Consider the following 18,589-nt stretch of genomic DNA (forward strand, 5'->3'; position numbering starts at 1 on the left):
TTGGCCCATTATGTGCCCCCTAATTAGTGTATAAAAATTTCCTTCAGTACGATTGTTTGGTATATAAAAGTCTAATTTCTGGCAGAGTTTGAAAATTATAAGTTAATATTAAAGGGAGTTACGGAGCGAGTCGTGTGCGTAGCTCCGGAGTCGAAATTTATCCGTTTTTCAGCTATTATTCCCTCTTTCCCAAAGAAAAATAATTATTTTTATAAATATAACACTTTATTCATGTTGAAATATGGAAAAATAAATTTAAAAAATAAATAAATTTAATGCAAAAAAAATTAAAAATTAATCCGTGACCAGGACCGAACCCCTGACCACCGAGTCAACAAATTTCTTTACCCACGGCGCTAACAACCGCACCACGCCTCACACGTTTCTTCCACGAATATATGCCTTAAGGAACTTCCTTCCGGTTAATTAACAAAATCTATTTTGGCCCATTATGTGCCCCCTAATTAGTGTATAAAAATTTCCTTCAGTACGATTGTTTGGTATATAAAACTCTAATTTCTGGCAGAGTTTGAAAATTATAAGTTAATATTAAAGGGAGTTACGGAGCGAGTCGTGTGCGTAGCTCCGGAGTCGAAATGTATCCGTTTTTCAGCTATTATTCCCTCTTTGCCAATGAAAAATAATTATTTTTATAAATATAACACTTTATTTACGTTGAAATATAGAAAAATAAATTTAAAAAAAAAAATAAAGTTAATAGAAAAAAAATTAAAAATTAATCCGTGACCAGGACCGAACCCCTGACCACCGAGTCTACAAACTTCTTTACCCACGGCGCTAACAACCGCACCACGCCTCACACGTTCCTTCCTCGAATATATGCCTTAAAGAACTTCTATTCGGTTAATTAACAAAATCTATTTTGGCCCATTATGTGCCCCCTAATTAGTGTATAAAAATTTCCTTCAGTACGATTGTTTGGTATATAAAACTCTAATTTCTGGTATAGTTTGAAAACTATAAGTTAATATTAAAGGGAGTTACGGAGCGAGTCGTGTGCATAGCTCCGGAGTCGAAATTTATCCGTTTTTCAGCTATTTTTCCCTCTTTCCCAAAGAAAAATAATTATTTTTATAAATATAACACTTTATTCACGTTGAAATATAGAAAAATAAATTTTAAAATAAATAAAGTTAATAGAAAAAAAATTAAAAATTAATCCGTGACCAGGACCGAACCCCTGACCACCGAGTCTACAAACTTATTTACCCACGGCGCTAACAACCGCACCACGCCTCACACGTTTCTTCCACGAATATATGCCTTAAAGAGCTTCCTTCCTGTTAATTAACAAAATCTATTTTGGCCCATTATGTGCCCCCTAATTAGTGTATAAAAATTTCCTTCAGTACGATTGTTTGGTATAAAAAACTCTAATTTCTGGCATAGTTTGAAAATTATAAGTTAATATTAAAGGGAGTTACGGAGCGAGTCGTGTGCGTAGCTCCGGAGTCGAAATTTATCCGTTTTTCAGCTATTTTTCCCTCTTTCCCAAGGAAAAATAATTATTTTTATAAGTATAACACTTTATTCACGTTGAAATATAGAAAAATAAATTTAAAAAAAAATAAAGTTAATAGAAAAAAAATTAAAAATTAATCCGTGACCAGGACCGAACCCCTGACCACCGAGTCTACAAACTTCTTTACCCACGGCGCTAACAACCGCACCACGCCTCACACGTTTCTTCCACGAATATATGCCTTAAAGAGCTTCCTTCCTGTTAATTAACAAAATCTATTTTGGCCCATTATGTGCCCCCTAATTAGTGTATAAAAATTTCCTTCAGTACGATTGTTTGGTATATAAAACTCTAATTTCTGGCAGAGTTTGAAAATTATAAGTTAATATTAAAGGGAGTTACGGAGCGAGTCGTGTGCGTAGCTCCGGAGTCGAAATTTATCCGTTTTTCAGCTATTATTCCCTCTTTCCCAATGAAAAATAATTATTTTTATAAATATAACACTTTATTTACGTTGAAATATAGAAAAATAAATTTAAAAAAAAATAAAGTTAATAGAAAAAATATTAAAAATTATTCCGTGACCAGGACCGAACCCCTGACCACCGAGTCTACAAACTTCTTTACCCACGGCGCTAACAACCGCACCACGCCTCACACGTTTCTTCCACGAATATATGCCTTAAAGAGCTTCCTTCCTGTTAATTAACAAAATCTATTTTGGCCCATTATGTGCCCCCTAATTAGTGTATAAAAATTTTCCTTCAGTACGATTGTTTGGTATATAAAACTCTAATTTCTGGCATAGTTTGAAAATTATAAGTTAATATTAAAGGGAGTTACGGAGCGAGTCGTGTGCGTAGCTCCGGAGTCGAAATTTATCCGTTTTTCAGCTATTTTTCCCTCTTTCCCAAAGAAAAGTAATTATTTTTATAAATATATCACTTTATTCACGTTGAAATATAGAAAAATAAATTATAAAAAATAAAATAATGCTAATGGAAAAAAAATTAAAAATTAATTCGTGATCAGGACCGATCCCCTGACCACCGAGTCTACAAACTTCTTTCCCCATGGCGCTAACAACCACACCACGACTCACACGTTGCTTCCACGAATATATAGCTTAAAGAACTTCCTTCCGGGTAATTAACAAAAACTGTTTTGACCCTTTATGTGACCCCTAAATAGTGTATAAAAATTCCCTTTGGTACGATTGTTTGGTATATTAAGATTGAGTTATAAAACGTGAAAATTCAATCATTAGATCAAAATCTATTCAGGGTGGTCTGTTTTTTATTTTGTACACTATACATCGAGTTCTGTGAACAAAATGTTCTTAAATTCACTCCAAAGATATGATGAAAAAAACTATGGGTCTAGGTTTTGAATCCACCCAGCTGTAGAGCGGGTACCAGCTTGTCAGGGAAATAAAGGCGGTAGGTGCACAATGCTGATTTTATTTTCACCATCACTCCTCGTTAGTCATAAATCGTAGAGTCTTAATATCGATGACCCTCTTGTGACAATGAAAATAAAGTTAAAACTCAAGGTTGTCGTAAGGTTACATGCTTTCTGGGGTGGAGGTAACGGTTTTGAATCCCACCGTTACCCTGGATGTATCTTGTGCTGTCCTTCTCTGTATTTTGGTCCTTCAATTTGACAAAGATTTATTTGCCTGAATTGATCACACACGCCTGCAAATGTATTCAATTTCAACAAACCAATAAGCTCTGTATAAGTGGACTTGAATCTCGCCGTAATTCTAGATATATATTTGTGATGATAAAATTTAATTTCTTTTCAATTTGAAAATGAGAGTCCTATTTTTCAGAGATTTAAATGAAAGCGTGATTGTCTTTGTTTACTATTTTTTAAAAATGTAATTTTGCCCCGCAGTGGATTGATCGTTAAGAAACGGTTTCCAGCAGATCACCGAAGTCAAGCATCACTGGTTACGATCAGTCTGCGGGTGGGTGACCACTTGGATCAGTCTGCGTAGGGAACGAGGGTGTGCGGTATGGGTCAGCGTTAAACTTTTCTACCGTAAAGTGCTGGACTTCACGCACAGGTCGTTTAACTACCTAAGCGGGGGAGCCATCCTCTCTGCATAGGATCAAAATTGTGATGGCATGTCTTCGGATTATCCTCAGGTATGTTTCCCAGACCATCGCCAATAGCCCATTGTGCAGCTTTAGTGCGACGTAAATCAACTGCAACAGAAATATAATTTTACACGAAACACGCAAAATAGACGTCAGTTGTGAAATGTTAATTTTTTGAGCCAACAAAAGTGTGTTTTTTCCAAATTAATTAGAGTAGAAGAGTGAAAATGACATGTCACTGTTGAGTTCTTCGGTACGAGTTTATAACAGTCGTCGAACAACCGATTCAATTTTGAGTTTACGACCACAAATGTTCGTTTCTGTATCTTATAATTTTGAACCCAATCCAGAAGACGAGGGAACTCCAGGATCAAGATATTGGGGGAAATTTAGCCCTCGTGAAGCACTTTTTAATGGAGCTAACCTGCATGCGCGTTACATGGAGAGGAAAACCATGAAAACCTCCAAACGTTAGCCTGACGGCAAGGGGACTCTAACCCATGATCTGTCTACCACTGAGGATATTTTATGTCAGCAATGTGGTTGGTGCGAGTCGGGTGCGGAGTTCGCACTGACCAGCCATAGCTGAGATTCAAACCCGGTTTACCTCACGTCTGTAAAAGGTATGCAAATGACTCGTGGTGTTCCTAGGTGGTCACCCTTCCAAGTACTGACAGCCCCGATGATGCTTGATCGGAAGAGTAGGGGCAAAACGGGATGCGTCGCCTAGGGACCAGACTATTGCAGCTATCTAGTGGACAACGACAGAAACGTGTTATTCGACCGTGATTATATCAATCTCGGTGCGTCCCGTCTCGAGATCACTATTTGATAGAAAATTGTAGGTCTCAGAACTTTTTTACTCTATTTTTTTGCCATTTTCTACATTTACGCGCGTTGTTTTTTACATTGTACTGTCTACATGTATGGGAATAAAATTCCGGTGAGTATTAAATTTAATTAACCATTTATTTACCAATATTTTTACGTGCAGTCTATCTAATTTTCTTTTCACATTTAGGCAGCAGCCATGTTTGTATCAAAAAGTGTCGGAGTCGGACAAAACGGGATAGAGTTTTTTATGTCCCGTTTTATCCATCTATTTATTTGTTGGATTATTACATTTTAAAATGGCCATATATTAATGTAGGCCTAGGCTTTTTAAACAACTTATTTATATTAGCTATATATATTTGCGAAAAATTTGGTCTATTTTATATAGTAATGCAAAATTTGTTTATTAACGTTCATTATTAAGCATTTTATTTTCGACTCTAGGATTTCACATCTTTCTTTAGAGCTAATTGTAATGTATTTCTCTGATGAAGACTTGAGCTTTTTTATATATAAACAATATTATTTATATATTTGCATTATTTATAATTTATATATATGCAAAAAATTAAACATTGCAAACCCTATCCCGTTTTATCCAACCCAGGTATGCTAAAACGGGATATGTAAGAGCTTGGAAATTAATTTTTTTTTCTATTTCACAGTCATTAAAATTAGTTTAAAATATGTTTTTTGTGTGCTTCAATAAATGTTGTAGCTACAAGAAAAATAATGTATGGTTTTCTTTAACAGATATTCCGTAGTAAATAAAAACAATAATGGTATCCCGTTTTATCCAACTCTCCCCTACCTGTATTTTCATCATGGTATGCAGTTATCAAAGCATATTTTTAATTTTTTTTAATGTTATGGATAAAAAAATGTCATTCACATTCACATATCCGGTCATTTAATGTAAAATTTAATTTTGAGTTCAAAATATTTTGTTTTCCTGAAACTTTTTTTATCTTAAAAGTGTGATTATTTTGAAAAAACAAAAACAATACAGAATTACTTGTTTTTTTCTCTTACTATGCAAATTAGATCAGTTTTTTAGATCATTGCATAAAGATACTAAAAAAAAAAAAAAAAACTTGAATAAAAAGTGCATCAGGATCTTGAAAACTGAGTACACCTAATATTATTGTTCCATACAGGCTAAAAGACAAATTATTATTATGCAAAAAAGTTTTAAAAAAAAATTTACACAATCTGTTTTTTTAAAAAAATAGTTTTATTGAAAATAATATCAGTATGAAAATTGATCTTCAGAAAGCACATTTTTATTGTTTGTCGAATTTGTTTTTCAAATTCTTAAGAAAAAAATAATTTTTTTTTCAAAGCAAATATTGAACTTTTTGAATCCAATATTGAATTTTATATTACATAATGATATAATTTGTTGCATGATAGCATAAAAAAACACCAGGCGTATAAAGTTATTGTTCCAAGATAAAAAAATTAATTTAAACCTCCAAAATAATTTGTATATTAAATAAATTAATATTTAAATCGGATAAATAATTATAATTTCTTTTTTTAATTTTGAGCAATTAAAATAACTTGAAATCTAAAAAGATAAAATCTTTAATTGTATTTTAACCGTTGCAATTAAAAAAACTAACAATAGCTTAAATAAAAATAGAATGCAGAATAATTTATTGAATTTTTTTTTTCTACTTTAGATTATTTTTTTAGATAGATTATTTTTACATATTATCTATCTTATAAATTGTCTGTCTTCGTAAACTTTGCTTTTCCAGCATATCTAAAAATTCTTATAAGAGACAACTGACTAAAACAGTTTTTGCAAACTTTTATCTCCAATAACAATTAAATAATGTAATAATTCATATTACATTATTAATAATATTACTTAATGATAATTAACAATATAATTATTAATGATTGTTAATGATAATTAATAATATAATAATTCATATTTCATTATTATATTACTTACTGGAATGTTAAAATTTTTTTTGAATAGGTTAAAAACAATTGAAATATGTTTTTTTTTCAGTCAATTTAGTATAATGTATATCTAAGGTATTGCAAGTTTAAATGTTATTCACATTGTTTTTTGCTTTCAACAATGCTTTCAGAGGTACAATGCTTTCAGAGCTGCGTCCCAAAATAATGTCCTTTTATTTATCTCAAGTTATTTCAGTCAAAACAGCATCAATAAAACAAAAATTTATAAATCTTGTATTTTTGTCAAAAGTGTCAAATTTAACGCATAATGAAAACAAATGCATTAGGATATGTTTAGCATGAAAATAGTCAAAAACACTTATTTGAACTTTCATACTAGTAGAAATATTTACCTTTAAACATTTCACTTCAATTAGTCCCACAGTAATGATTTTGCTAAATTTTTTGCATCACAGAATGTATGTATTACAATATTCTTTTAAAAAATGCTAGTATGAATCCTGGTGGTGATAAATATATATATAAAGAATTTTTTTTTACTATGTGAAACAATCTGTCAATTTTTGATATTGTTAAGCTTTTTTGCATATGCTGGTCTTCCAAATTTGTGCCAAAATTGTTAGACAATACAATGAAACAGTTATGAACACATTCTAATGGAATATGTTTAAAACTCAATTTTTATTTAAATTAAATACTAAAAAAATAATATTTTGTATGAAATAGATTTAATAATATTCTGTTCCAAAATTGTGCCATATCTGTTCTAAAAATTGTTAGACAATAAAATGAAATTGTTAAGAACACATTCTAATGAAATATGTCTAAAACTCAATCTTCATTTCAATTAAATACTTGAAAAATAATATTTTGTATAAAAAAGATTTAATAATTTTCTGTTCCAACTTTGTGCCTGCTGATGTTGCGTTAATAATTTTCTGTTCCAACTTTGTGCCAAATGTGTTTCAAATTTTCAAAATTCTTAGACAATAAAATGAATTTGTTAAGAACACACTCTAATGAAATATGTCAAAAACTCAATCTTCATTTAAATTAAATAGTAAAAAAATAATATTTTACATGAAATAGATTTAATAATTATTGAAATATTAAAAAAATCAGTAAATATTCATACTTATAACAAATCAGAAAACTTTGTGTTTAAAACAGTTTAAAGTTGCTTGATGCTACGATACAAAACTATTTTAATACTATTAAAAAAAATGTGAGAGTTGGTACCACCTCTGATTTGGTTTAGAAACTTAAAATTATGAAGTTGTTTGTTGAAAGTTGTACAAGGACTTCCATGGAATAAAAGAATTATTTCTGAGAATTATTAACTCCTAAACTAGTTGTAAAAAAACACTATGCTTGCAGACCACAGGAATACTGACATACCAGTAGGACCTCTTTTGATTACAAACTTAATACAAGTTTTCTTTTTTAAATTTCAATATTCAATTAAATTTCAATTGTTTTAAGTGCTTTTATTGTATTTTTATAAAAAAAAATTACGTTATGCTACATTTAGTTTTGCAGCGCAAAAACTATATGACTAAAAATTGAAAATACGAAGATGCATGAAAATATTCAAGAAGTTTAATGCAATAAAAATGAATTCGATTCAATAATTATCAACTGTTAAATTTGGATTTGTAGAATTAAACACAAGTAAGAAGTTTAAATTTCGAAGTGCTTAAAGGTTTATTTTCATTTATGATTTTAATGTGAAGTTCTAATTTGCTTGCAAATTGTAATTTTCAGTGCTTTTTTTCTTAAAAAAAACTTTAAACAATGAGTGTTTAAGCTGCACTGTTTAAGAAAACGATTCTGTAACTTTGTCAGTTTTAAAATCACTTCTCTGAAAAAAATTTTGCATTTTTGTTAGTTAAAAATATTTTTGAATAAAATCAAGTCATATTGAGATATATTTTTTATTTAAGAAACTCTAATTTAGAAGTTGTGAAAAGTTAACGATGATTTTAACATATTTTCAAATAGAAAATACAAATGTAAAAAAAAAATTTACAATTAATATTTTAAATGTAAATAGACTGGTTGACATTTTCACTTATTCAACTTCATCACTAAGTATTTTTCTTTAAAAAATAAATGATTTTTCATGAAAATAATCATAATTACTATAAAAGTATTAAAAAAGTTATATTATACATGTTTAATTTAAAAATTAAATAATAATAATAATAATAATAAAAAAAAAACTAAAAATTTGAATGAATATTGAATTAGTCACTATACTATTTAATTTTTTTCAAGTTAAGAAATGGGGAATTTCTCAAACGAATTTTTATCAGGAAAATAAATAATTATTCAAGAAAGGCAAGTTTATAAAAATTATTTGAATTAATAAAAAAATTATTATGTACTGCATAATATTACAAAATTAGCAAACTACAAATAATGAAAAGAATGATTGGAAAGCTTGTTTCAAGTAAAAGAGCATTAAATCACAACTATAATTGAATTTAAATAAATTGTACAAAACCTTTTTCAAACTCAGAGGATGCTTAAGCCTGTTAACCACATTACCAGAATAGCTACATTATTATTATATGGTATTGATAAATAAGTTTACTGAATTAAGAGATGTTTTATCCTAAATTAAATGTATAGCTGCATCACAGAAAAATTCAGCACTTTCATGAAATAATAGGAATTTTATGTGACGTAATACACAACATATTAAACATTTTTCATTTAGAAGAATTTCTATTTATAATCAATAAAGGAAAATAAGATATAATAAGCAGAAATATATAATTTTTGTAGTAGCTACTAATATCAATTGACTGCAGTATTTTCCATTTGAGGTACTTGAAAGTAAAAGTTTATATAAAGTTAAAAATATTCATTCATATTTTTTAATTCATAATTTTGAATTGCAAAATATATTTATTTTATACAGTAATAATATTTTTACATAACACAAATAAGAAAGGACACAATAAATAAATATTTTTGAACTAATTCAAAAATAATTAATAAAACAATTCCCAAATAAAAAAAAACTGGCATTTATTCAAAATAATTATTTTCAATTTGTGTTTTATTTAAATAGAGAATTCTTCAAAACATTAGAAAATCAAGATGCAAGAAAATCAAACTTCAACAGCTACAGTAAATTATTCTACTCAAATTTAAAAAAATAAATCACAAATCAGGAAAACATGAATAATAAATAAAATTAGAAATTAATAAACACAAAATAATTTAAACATTTGTGTTAACAAGACACTGACATTTTTTCAACATTAAATAAAAATTAATATATTAAAAGTTACAGTCAATGATTGCACTTTAATTCCTTTAAATGAAGCACTTTGATTATTTTCTTCCTCAACACAATCACGGTCACTCCACAATCTTTGACGGTGAAATCCAGCCACCAAACACTTTTTCTAATTCCACTGCAACAGCGAGCGATAATCTGTCATTGAAAGGCTTGACCACAATTTGTACACCAATGGGCAAGTTCTCACGTCCCAATCCTAGTGGACATTGCGTTACTGGAAATCCTAGGACATTAAACAAACCAGTGTAAGCGAAATTAAAGGGCTTGAATAAAGGTTCGTTGTGGTGTGGGGCACAGGTTGGGTGAGGAGGGAAAAGCAGGATGCCGTCGTCGCCGAGCAGTTCTGTCAGTTCTCTCCGAAGGTCCTTCAACATCCTCAAGTAATTGTCACTTTGTTCCAGAACTGTGTTTTCGAGCATGCCCAGTACGATGGCGGGGAATGTAAATCTTGACTGGCCAATCAGCCATTGCAAAAATTCCATTTTGAAGTGTATCAAACCTTTGCGCTCTGCAAGTTCGTCAGAAAAGGTGGGAGCTTTGCAGTTTGAGATGGCGGAAGCCCACATGAGATACATGTATTTCAAAATAGGCAGTTCCAACTTTTTTGGAACTATTTTGTAGGCGTTTCTGAAATGACTTGTAACCTATTGGATGATAAATATATTTGCAATATTAATTATAAAATAGTGGCAAAAAACGTTGAATACTGAAAAAAATTGCAAAATTACATCTTTTCTTTTGTTACCTATTTTAAACAAGAGGATTAATTTTTAATAATAGATGAACAGGTATTTAAACAATTAAAACTAATGGTATGCTAGCAACAAAGTTTTAAAAAATAAGACAAATACTAAATAAAACTAACCCATTTTCGGCCAAAATTACCCAAATGCACCATTTCAATAAATATTTTTCATGAACACTGTGACGTAATTTTTTCACTGATTTTATTTATCTGCTGTTGTCAAAGATTCTTAAAACACCCAAAAGTTAATAGTAATTCAATCGGACTAAATACTTTCTGTTGAGAAATTTTTAAACTATTAAAGTTTTTTTACACTTAAAACCGTTATTGACAAATGAAATTTTTTGAAAATGTATAATTATTCCTTTTGAGATTTATCATATGTTTTTAAGATCGATTAAACTTAAAAGTCAGTAAATAAAGAAAAAATAAAACAAATTTCATAAAAAAAAAACTAAATTGTTTGCTTATTAATTTGGTTAATGCATAATATTTGGTTGGCCTATACGCGACATTTTATTTCTTATATAAAATATAATTTTTTTGTTTTAATGAATGTGATGTAAGTATATTTCAATGAAAATAGTACCACATTTTATAAAATTTCTATGCTTGGCCTAAAATGGGTTAATATAAATATAAAAGATTCAGATAGCAATATTGAAATATATTTGCAATATTGTTTCTACAATAGTGGCAAAATAGTTTGAATACTTAAAAAAAAAAAAAAAAAAAAAAAAAATACATATCCAGAATATCCACAAACACTCAAGGGAAAAAAAATCCCTGATCTTATCAAATTTCTCTACATTTTTGTAACTTGTGATATAAATTTTGAAATTAATTTTTAAGTTATTCCTTTTAAATAAACCAGAGTTGGCAAGGTTTAGGACATATTGTATTAATCCACAGTTTAAACCGTCCAGTCCAAAACTGTCTTAAACTATCCAAATTGTAAACTATTAAATATAACAATAAACTATTCAAATTGTCCTAAACCCTTTGATTCAAATTACATCACAATTTTAAAAAAAAAAAAAGGTTAATTTTTGAAAAACGAAACAAAATGAAGAACGAAAAGAAGTTTTTGTTTTTAAAAAAAGTATTATTTTTAATATTATATTATTTATCCTTATGCAAAAACTTAATTTATCTGTATTAAAAGCATATTTAAAGGATAATGTATTCACTTTTGTTATTCAATGAATTGTGCAGCATCAAAGTTATTAATCTCTTCTTATTATATTATATTATTTTCCTTTCATAATTTAAAGTAAATTGCATAAAACGTATCAAATATTTATTAATATATGTAATTATTATGTGTACAATGATTACACATATAGGAATTTTACCTTTTACCAATTTACAGAAGGTTTTGGACAGTTTAAAACAGCAAAACCCACCTGTCCTGATCTGAAACCCCAACAATGAAAACACAAAATATACTACAAAACACTGATATGTGCTATCGAAAGTAAATTATTCCTTTTTATAATATTTATTGCACTGCAAATATTTATTCTTGGAAATAATAATGGACCTTTAGGTGCTCCAAACACAAATCATTTCAATAGGCTTTTTGAGAATTTTAGTTGAAATTTCCAGATAGATAAAATTCCCTAACTTTATCCTGTTCTCCCTAATTCCCTTGTTGTATGGATATCCTGAATATCTAATATTTTAACTAAGATTTGTTGATTTAAACAACTATACTATTCCATAGCTGCCAACATGGATAAGAAAAAATCCAGTAGGTTTTACGAAATAACATAAATTTCATGATAATTGTTGCATTATATACTAAATATTTTACGCTTAGGGAATTTTGGGAACTTTTATGGTCATCAAAATAGAAAAACAGCAGTATTTTTGAGTTATGATTGACATCAAACATACTTGAAATGTTACGTATTATGCTTACTTAATACATAACATTTTAATGTTAAGTGATATGTTTCGAATATTAATAGGCATTTAATTCATCAATGATAGTTAAAAGATTTTCTAATATATGTTACTAATTTAAAATAACAAAAGTGGTGTGTTAAAAAAAAACTATAATATATATATATTATCATTATTGAACATGCAATAATTTTTTATTCTAATATTATGGGTGATATTCTTGCATTTTGCTGGGTGGATCATGTACAAATTATTTCCTTCTTCACAAAATAAATAAATAATCATCACAATAAAAAATAATTAAAAACCATGAAATCTGCGGTAGTAGGTAATTGCAGAAAATAGATTGACGACGAAATCACGCGTATCGGACTCCTGAAATGCATGTTTCGTTTTGAGACTAGGTTTTTGTAATAAATATCGGATTTAAAAACTCTGGAAAAATCGATAGCAATAACTGCCAAAAATTTGATAGAATTATTGCCTTGAAAAGTAAATAATCAAATGCCCAATTCCAGCGCTTCATATTGTTTGAAATATTTGGGATAGTTAAGAACCACATGAAAATCAATATCTGTCGAAAATACTATCGAAACATTACGCTGATTTACGATACAATTGGCGTAAATTGTGCGCTTCAAAAAGTGATATTCTAAATGCATGATTGAAATATTAGGTGTAAATTTCTGAGGAAAAGAAAAGTAATGTTTTTTTTTCTTTACTTTGCAGAAAAAAAATCTTTCTGCAAGAACTCTGTAATGTTCTGTGACAATGTTGCTGCTGGGCTATAGAGTTTTCAAATTTTAGTTATAAAAGTATTCAATTCTCCTACATTCCAAGTAAGAAATAAATAAACATGTACTCCTGTTTTAATTAGCTTCCTACATTTATCTGTCCTTTTTGAAAAAATAAAGGAAGAAGAAAAGAAGGGGAGAAAAAATGTAAAATGTTACATTCATTTTTTAATTTTTAAATTCAGTATTTTGATGTTTATTAGCGAGAACTTGCAGTTTTTAAAGCAAGAAAAGAGAAAGGCTAAAGGCGGCAGTCAACATTTATTGAGAAGCAATAGATAGCAATTATCATCTAAAGAGGGGAATGGGTGTTAAGTCAAAAAAGATTGGGAACCACTGATTTAAATTCTGAATGAAATAAAATGATTAATTCTTAATCTTAATTCTAAATGATTAATTCTTAATAATGAATAAAATTCTTATTGAATTTCAAAGTTTTATGATGCATTAAATTCTATGTAAATAAATTAATTTTATTGTGTAAGAAATTACAGCAATTATTAAATGAAATTTAAAAATTAGTTTAGATTTTTCAGAATGTAAATTAAGAACTGTTTTTTTTATATGCATTTATCTATACACTAATTAAAATTCTTATTTACTTTTGAAGTTTTAAAATTTTATGATGTGTTAAATTCTATGCAAATAAAATTTATTTAGCAATAGTTACATTAGCACTTATTGGTGTAAGAAATTACAGCAATTAGTAGATGAAATTTAAAAATTAGTTTAGATTTTTCAGAATGTAAATTAAGAACAAATCAGAAATATTTTTATATGCATTTATTAATACACCAAGAGATTTTATTCAAGAATTGAAATTCTTGTATCTTGAAGTATATTAAAAAGATATAATAAAGCCTGAAAAAGCTGTTTGAAAAATAAACTCTATTTGGCATCTTTATAGTAATTATTGAGTTCTATACAAAAAGACTTCTTATAATAAAATATATATAAAATGAAAAGTATCTGATTTAAATAAATCAGATTTTTTTTAATTTTTTAAAAAAGAAAATTAAACAGATTAGAAATTTAGATTTTGAGTCATGTTTAAGTTTCAAAACTTCTTTCAAGTATATGCATTTTAAAGTTGGGGTTCTTATTTTTATTAATTTTATTGTAAGAATACTGACAGAATCTTTCATGTCATTCTCTATACACTTGATTCATTAAAATTCTGCTTTTTTTGATTTATTTTAAAACACTAAAGTTTTCCAATTAGAACTGAAAAGAACAGGTAAATCTTCATTAAAATTTTTTTTTAATTTGGAAAAATAAAAAAAAATCTGAGAAGGCTAGATCAGAAATGAATTGCAATATTTCTTAGAACACAAAAAAAAAAAGAGTCAATTTTTGAAGTAAATAGAGAAATTGTAAAATAGTAAGTAGTTTATGGCAAAAATATGCTTCTGACACTTTATAAAAGTGAACAAGGATTAAAAAAATAACAATGAATTTAAATCTATAGTATGTTTTATAAAACAATGTTTCAATTAGATAACTTAATTAACTACTAAAAATTGGAAAACACTAGCAAAAAAAAGGGTTGGCCTGGAAAAAACTTCTTGAGAAGGCAGAGGTCCACCCTGGGTTGTCGAGTCATTGATGATGATGATAACTTAATTAACTAGATTTTGTAAGTTATTCTTCAACCCCAAAACAACCAATGCTATCAGATTAATAATAATAAATTTTTTTAAACATAGCTACAAGAGTTCTATTCAGATATGTTTACACACAAATGAACTAACTTAAGGGCCCTGTAGTAGAATCTTTTTGAGCTATTTGCGACAAAACTCTTCAGCACTAACATCCTTCTGCAAGATACTTTTAATAATAACAAGCATATATGTTACTAATTTAAAATGACAAAAGCGCTGTATTTGATTGACAACAAAATCACACGAATCGGACTCCTCAAATGCGTGTTTCATTTCGAGATTAGGTTGTTGTAACAAATAATATTGTATCAAAAATATCAGATTTAAAAACCATAGAGAAATCAATAGCTACCAAAAATTCAATTGAGTTATTACCTTAAACTGTAAATACTCAAATGCTTGATTAGAATTTTCCATATTGTTGGAAATATATTGCGATGCTTAAACTCCACCTGAAAATCAATAACTGCTGAAAATACAACCAAAACATAACATTGATTCACGATACTATCGACGTAAATTGAGTGCGTCAAAAAGTGATTATTTAAAAGCATGGCTCAAATATTACATGTAAATTTCTGTAGGAAAACTTTTTTTACTTTTCAAAAGAAAAATCTTTCTGAAAGAGCTCTGTAACATTCTGCGACAATGTCGCCGTGCCACTGTGATTCTGCCACGGGGCTTAAGGTGTTATAAAATTGAGAGTCAGGTATTTAGATAACATAGTTTTTTAAATAACAATTTAAAATATTTCAGTAATATTTAAATGCAGTAACAAAATTCAGAGTCATGTGTACAGGAAGATAAATATTAGACTACATAAGATTTTTAACATATACGTACTTTATGTATAGCATTCACAATATCAGGTTCCACTTTAGTAAACATGAGATGATTTCTCACATCTTCAACATAATATACTTTAATTTCATTTAGTTTCACCTACAAATACAATATTAATTTTATTATTAAGAACTTCTTCCAACATGAGAGAAAGTCTTTTAGAAAGAACAACATTTTGAAAATGATTTACTGTCTAGAACATTAATGGCATTTCAGAATTAGACCTACTTTATGTATAATGGGGTGCGTAGCAGAGATTTTTCAACAAAAAATTAAGCACCTTTTAAGAATAAATATTTTCAATCTCTTCCCCCCCCCAAAAAAAATCATAATTAGGATCTGTGCAGTAATAAAAATTATTTTTTTCTATGGTTCTAAGTTTATAAACTTAAAATCAATAATATTCAAAAACTTTAAATCATGATAAAATAACTAGTTTCTGATAATTATTACAGAGAAAATCGTGAATATCATGCATTTTTTGTAATTTAAAACATGACAATCGTCACGGCAAAGAAAAGAAACTCTCTTTAAAAGATAGAAAATTACATCTTTTACAAACCACGAATAAAAAAAGCGGCTTTAAGGGCTTTTAAAAAACGTAAATAAAAAATAAGCACCTTTAACAAGGCTAAGCATTCTGTATGAGTAAATCTAACACATATTCTACATACAACTTCATACAGATTCATCTAAAAAGTATTATGTTACAAATATTAGATCCAGTTACCTTTTCTGCAATTGCACATTACTTTACGGTTTTTCAAATTCCAATATTTTTAATACAATGTTATTACGACAAGAGAATTTTAAATTTGAATTATACTTTTTTGATATTCTCAATTCTCTTTTCTTTCACTCTCTTACCAGATAATAAATGAAAAGTGAATAAAAATAGAGAGAAAAAGAATTCAGCAGTGAATCATGCTCAGTAAATAGAATTAGAGAAAAAGAAATCACTGCAGTGCTTCCCCCCCCCCCACTCCACCTAATAAAGATCACATATTCATATTTTACAATATTATATTTTACATTTTTTAATACTGTATTTTGAGTTTTTTAAACAATGCATAATATATGATATAAGTAATTAGTTTTTTTTTCCGGCTGAAATGTACATACATTTTTCACAAATATTTAAAAAAAATGATATTTATGAAAATTACTATTACAAGCCAGATATTTCAACAAAGAATAAACACCTCTTAAGTTCTTTTTAAACACTCAAAAAATATTTTTAATCTCCTTCCAAAAAATAAATAAATAATTAAGAAAAAAAAACATAATTAAGACCTGTGCAGTAATAAAAATTATGTTTTTCTATCGTTTTAAGTTCTTAATTTATGAGCATAAAATCTAGAAAATTCAAAAACATTTTCACAAACTTCACATAATCATTATAAAATAACCAGTTTTTGATAAATATTGCAGAGAAAATTGCATTTTTTTTTGTAATTTAGAATGACAATCGACACGGCACAGAAAAAATCTCTTTATAACATAAAAAATTACTCTTTTTACAAACCTCAAATAAAAAAAGCACCTTCAAGGGCTTTTAAAAAATTTAAATATAAAATAACCACCTTTTAAAAACTTTACGCATCCTGTATTAATTTATCATCGAACCATTTCTTGATATTTAAAAAAAAAATGGTGTTACTACAAGCAAAATATTACTTTACATTTCCCTATCATTAATAATTCGTAATATGATATTTTGATTTTTATATGATTTAACACACAGACAGATATATATATTTCAAAGTTTAGTGATTAATAACAATGGCTAAAAAAAAACTAAAACATATACAGCCCTTTGCTGGTGGTACAGTCACATTTAAGTTTTTCTTTCTTCAATTAGAGGACCATGTTAAAATTAATGGACTTAATGAAGAGAAAGCAGTTGCATCATTACCAAATTCTGTAGTTGGTACTTAAGTCTGTAGAAATTATAAAATGACTTTTTATATTTTAGAGAGAGAAATATATATATATATATTAAAAAAATAAAATAAAAATTTTAAAAACTTTGTTTTCCAATAAGATTAAAAGAGAAAATAATTATATTTTTCTCACATAGTAAAAGAAAAATAGAACTTTACTTTTGAGACTCAACTCTAAATTTCATCACAGTTTATTATACAAGTGATTGGCTTTATAATTTTATTTAAAATGTGAGAAAATAGAATAATATCTTGATTTTTCAACCCACTAGAAAAACCTAGTTTTAAAAAGCTTTGTTTCATTATTACGCTTGTTAATTTGATTTTAGACTATGACCAAAATTTCGATGATTAAAAAATTCCCCTTCCTTTGTTGATAAAATGGTCTTAAATTCTTGCAGGAAAAGAATTGAAATTTGTATTGTCATACAGCTCAGTTATAAATAAAATGTTCTAGCAAATGAAAAAGTGGTCAGAATTTTTATTTATTGCAAATTCTCATTGGTTATAATCAAGGGTGCCACTCTAAAAATATTTCAAGATTGAACTTATTTTTTTGATCAATTAACACAATCTAGAGTTGTTTATATAAATTTTCAGAAATGTATAGTTATCTGACTAAAAAAATGTACCTTTCTATGATTCTTAAATGAAATCAATTATCTAGTTATCCTTTTTCATTCTAATAGCTTATTTTTTTACAACAAACAAGATAAAAATAACAGCTAACCTAGTACATATTTTTGCATAATCACTGAATAATAAACCACTAATTTTTTCATGAAGCTCTACATTTCTCTACTTATTTTTCACTTCCTCATTATTTATTTTTTCTCCTTCTACTGTAAATTAAAAAAAAAAAAATAATAACATTATTAATCTCAATTTAACTTTGAACAGCATCCTCTCAAGACTGATTTCAGTCCCTAGAATTTAAAAGTGGCACACTTAGTTATAATATTACAAGAAATTCTACAAGCAGCTAATGGAAACAATTGAAAAATGCAGTGCCAGCAGCCACAGAT

The 18,589-nt window shown here is 27.8% G+C and overlaps 1 protein-coding gene across 5 annotated transcripts in view; it reads right to left on the reverse strand.

Moving 5' to 3' along the window:
• Positions 1-9,250: 9,250 nt before the first annotated feature.
• Positions 9,251-18,589, reverse strand: part of LOC122273067 (fatty-acid amide hydrolase 2) — a 50,465-nt gene continuing 41,126 nt past the window's right edge. For all 5 annotated transcript variants that reach the window (XM_087164736.1, XM_087164733.1, XM_087164734.1 and 2 more), the window contains exons 7-8: positions 15,622-15,720; positions 9,251-10,314 (exon numbers count right to left, since the gene is read on the reverse strand). In XM_087164736.1, the coding sequence (XP_087020862.1) occupies positions 9,730-10,314; positions 15,622-15,720 (684 nt within the window). In that variant the 3' untranslated portion in view covers positions 9,251-9,729. The remainder of the gene's footprint in view (positions 10,315-15,621; positions 15,721-18,589) is intronic.

The sequence above is a fragment of the Parasteatoda tepidariorum genome, chromosome 5, assembly GCF_982258835.1.
Source record: "Parasteatoda tepidariorum strain Cologne lab strain chromosome 5, Ptep-v5.0, whole genome shotgun sequence".
NCBI lineage: Eukaryota > Metazoa > Arthropoda > Arachnida > Araneae > Theridiidae > Parasteatoda > Parasteatoda tepidariorum.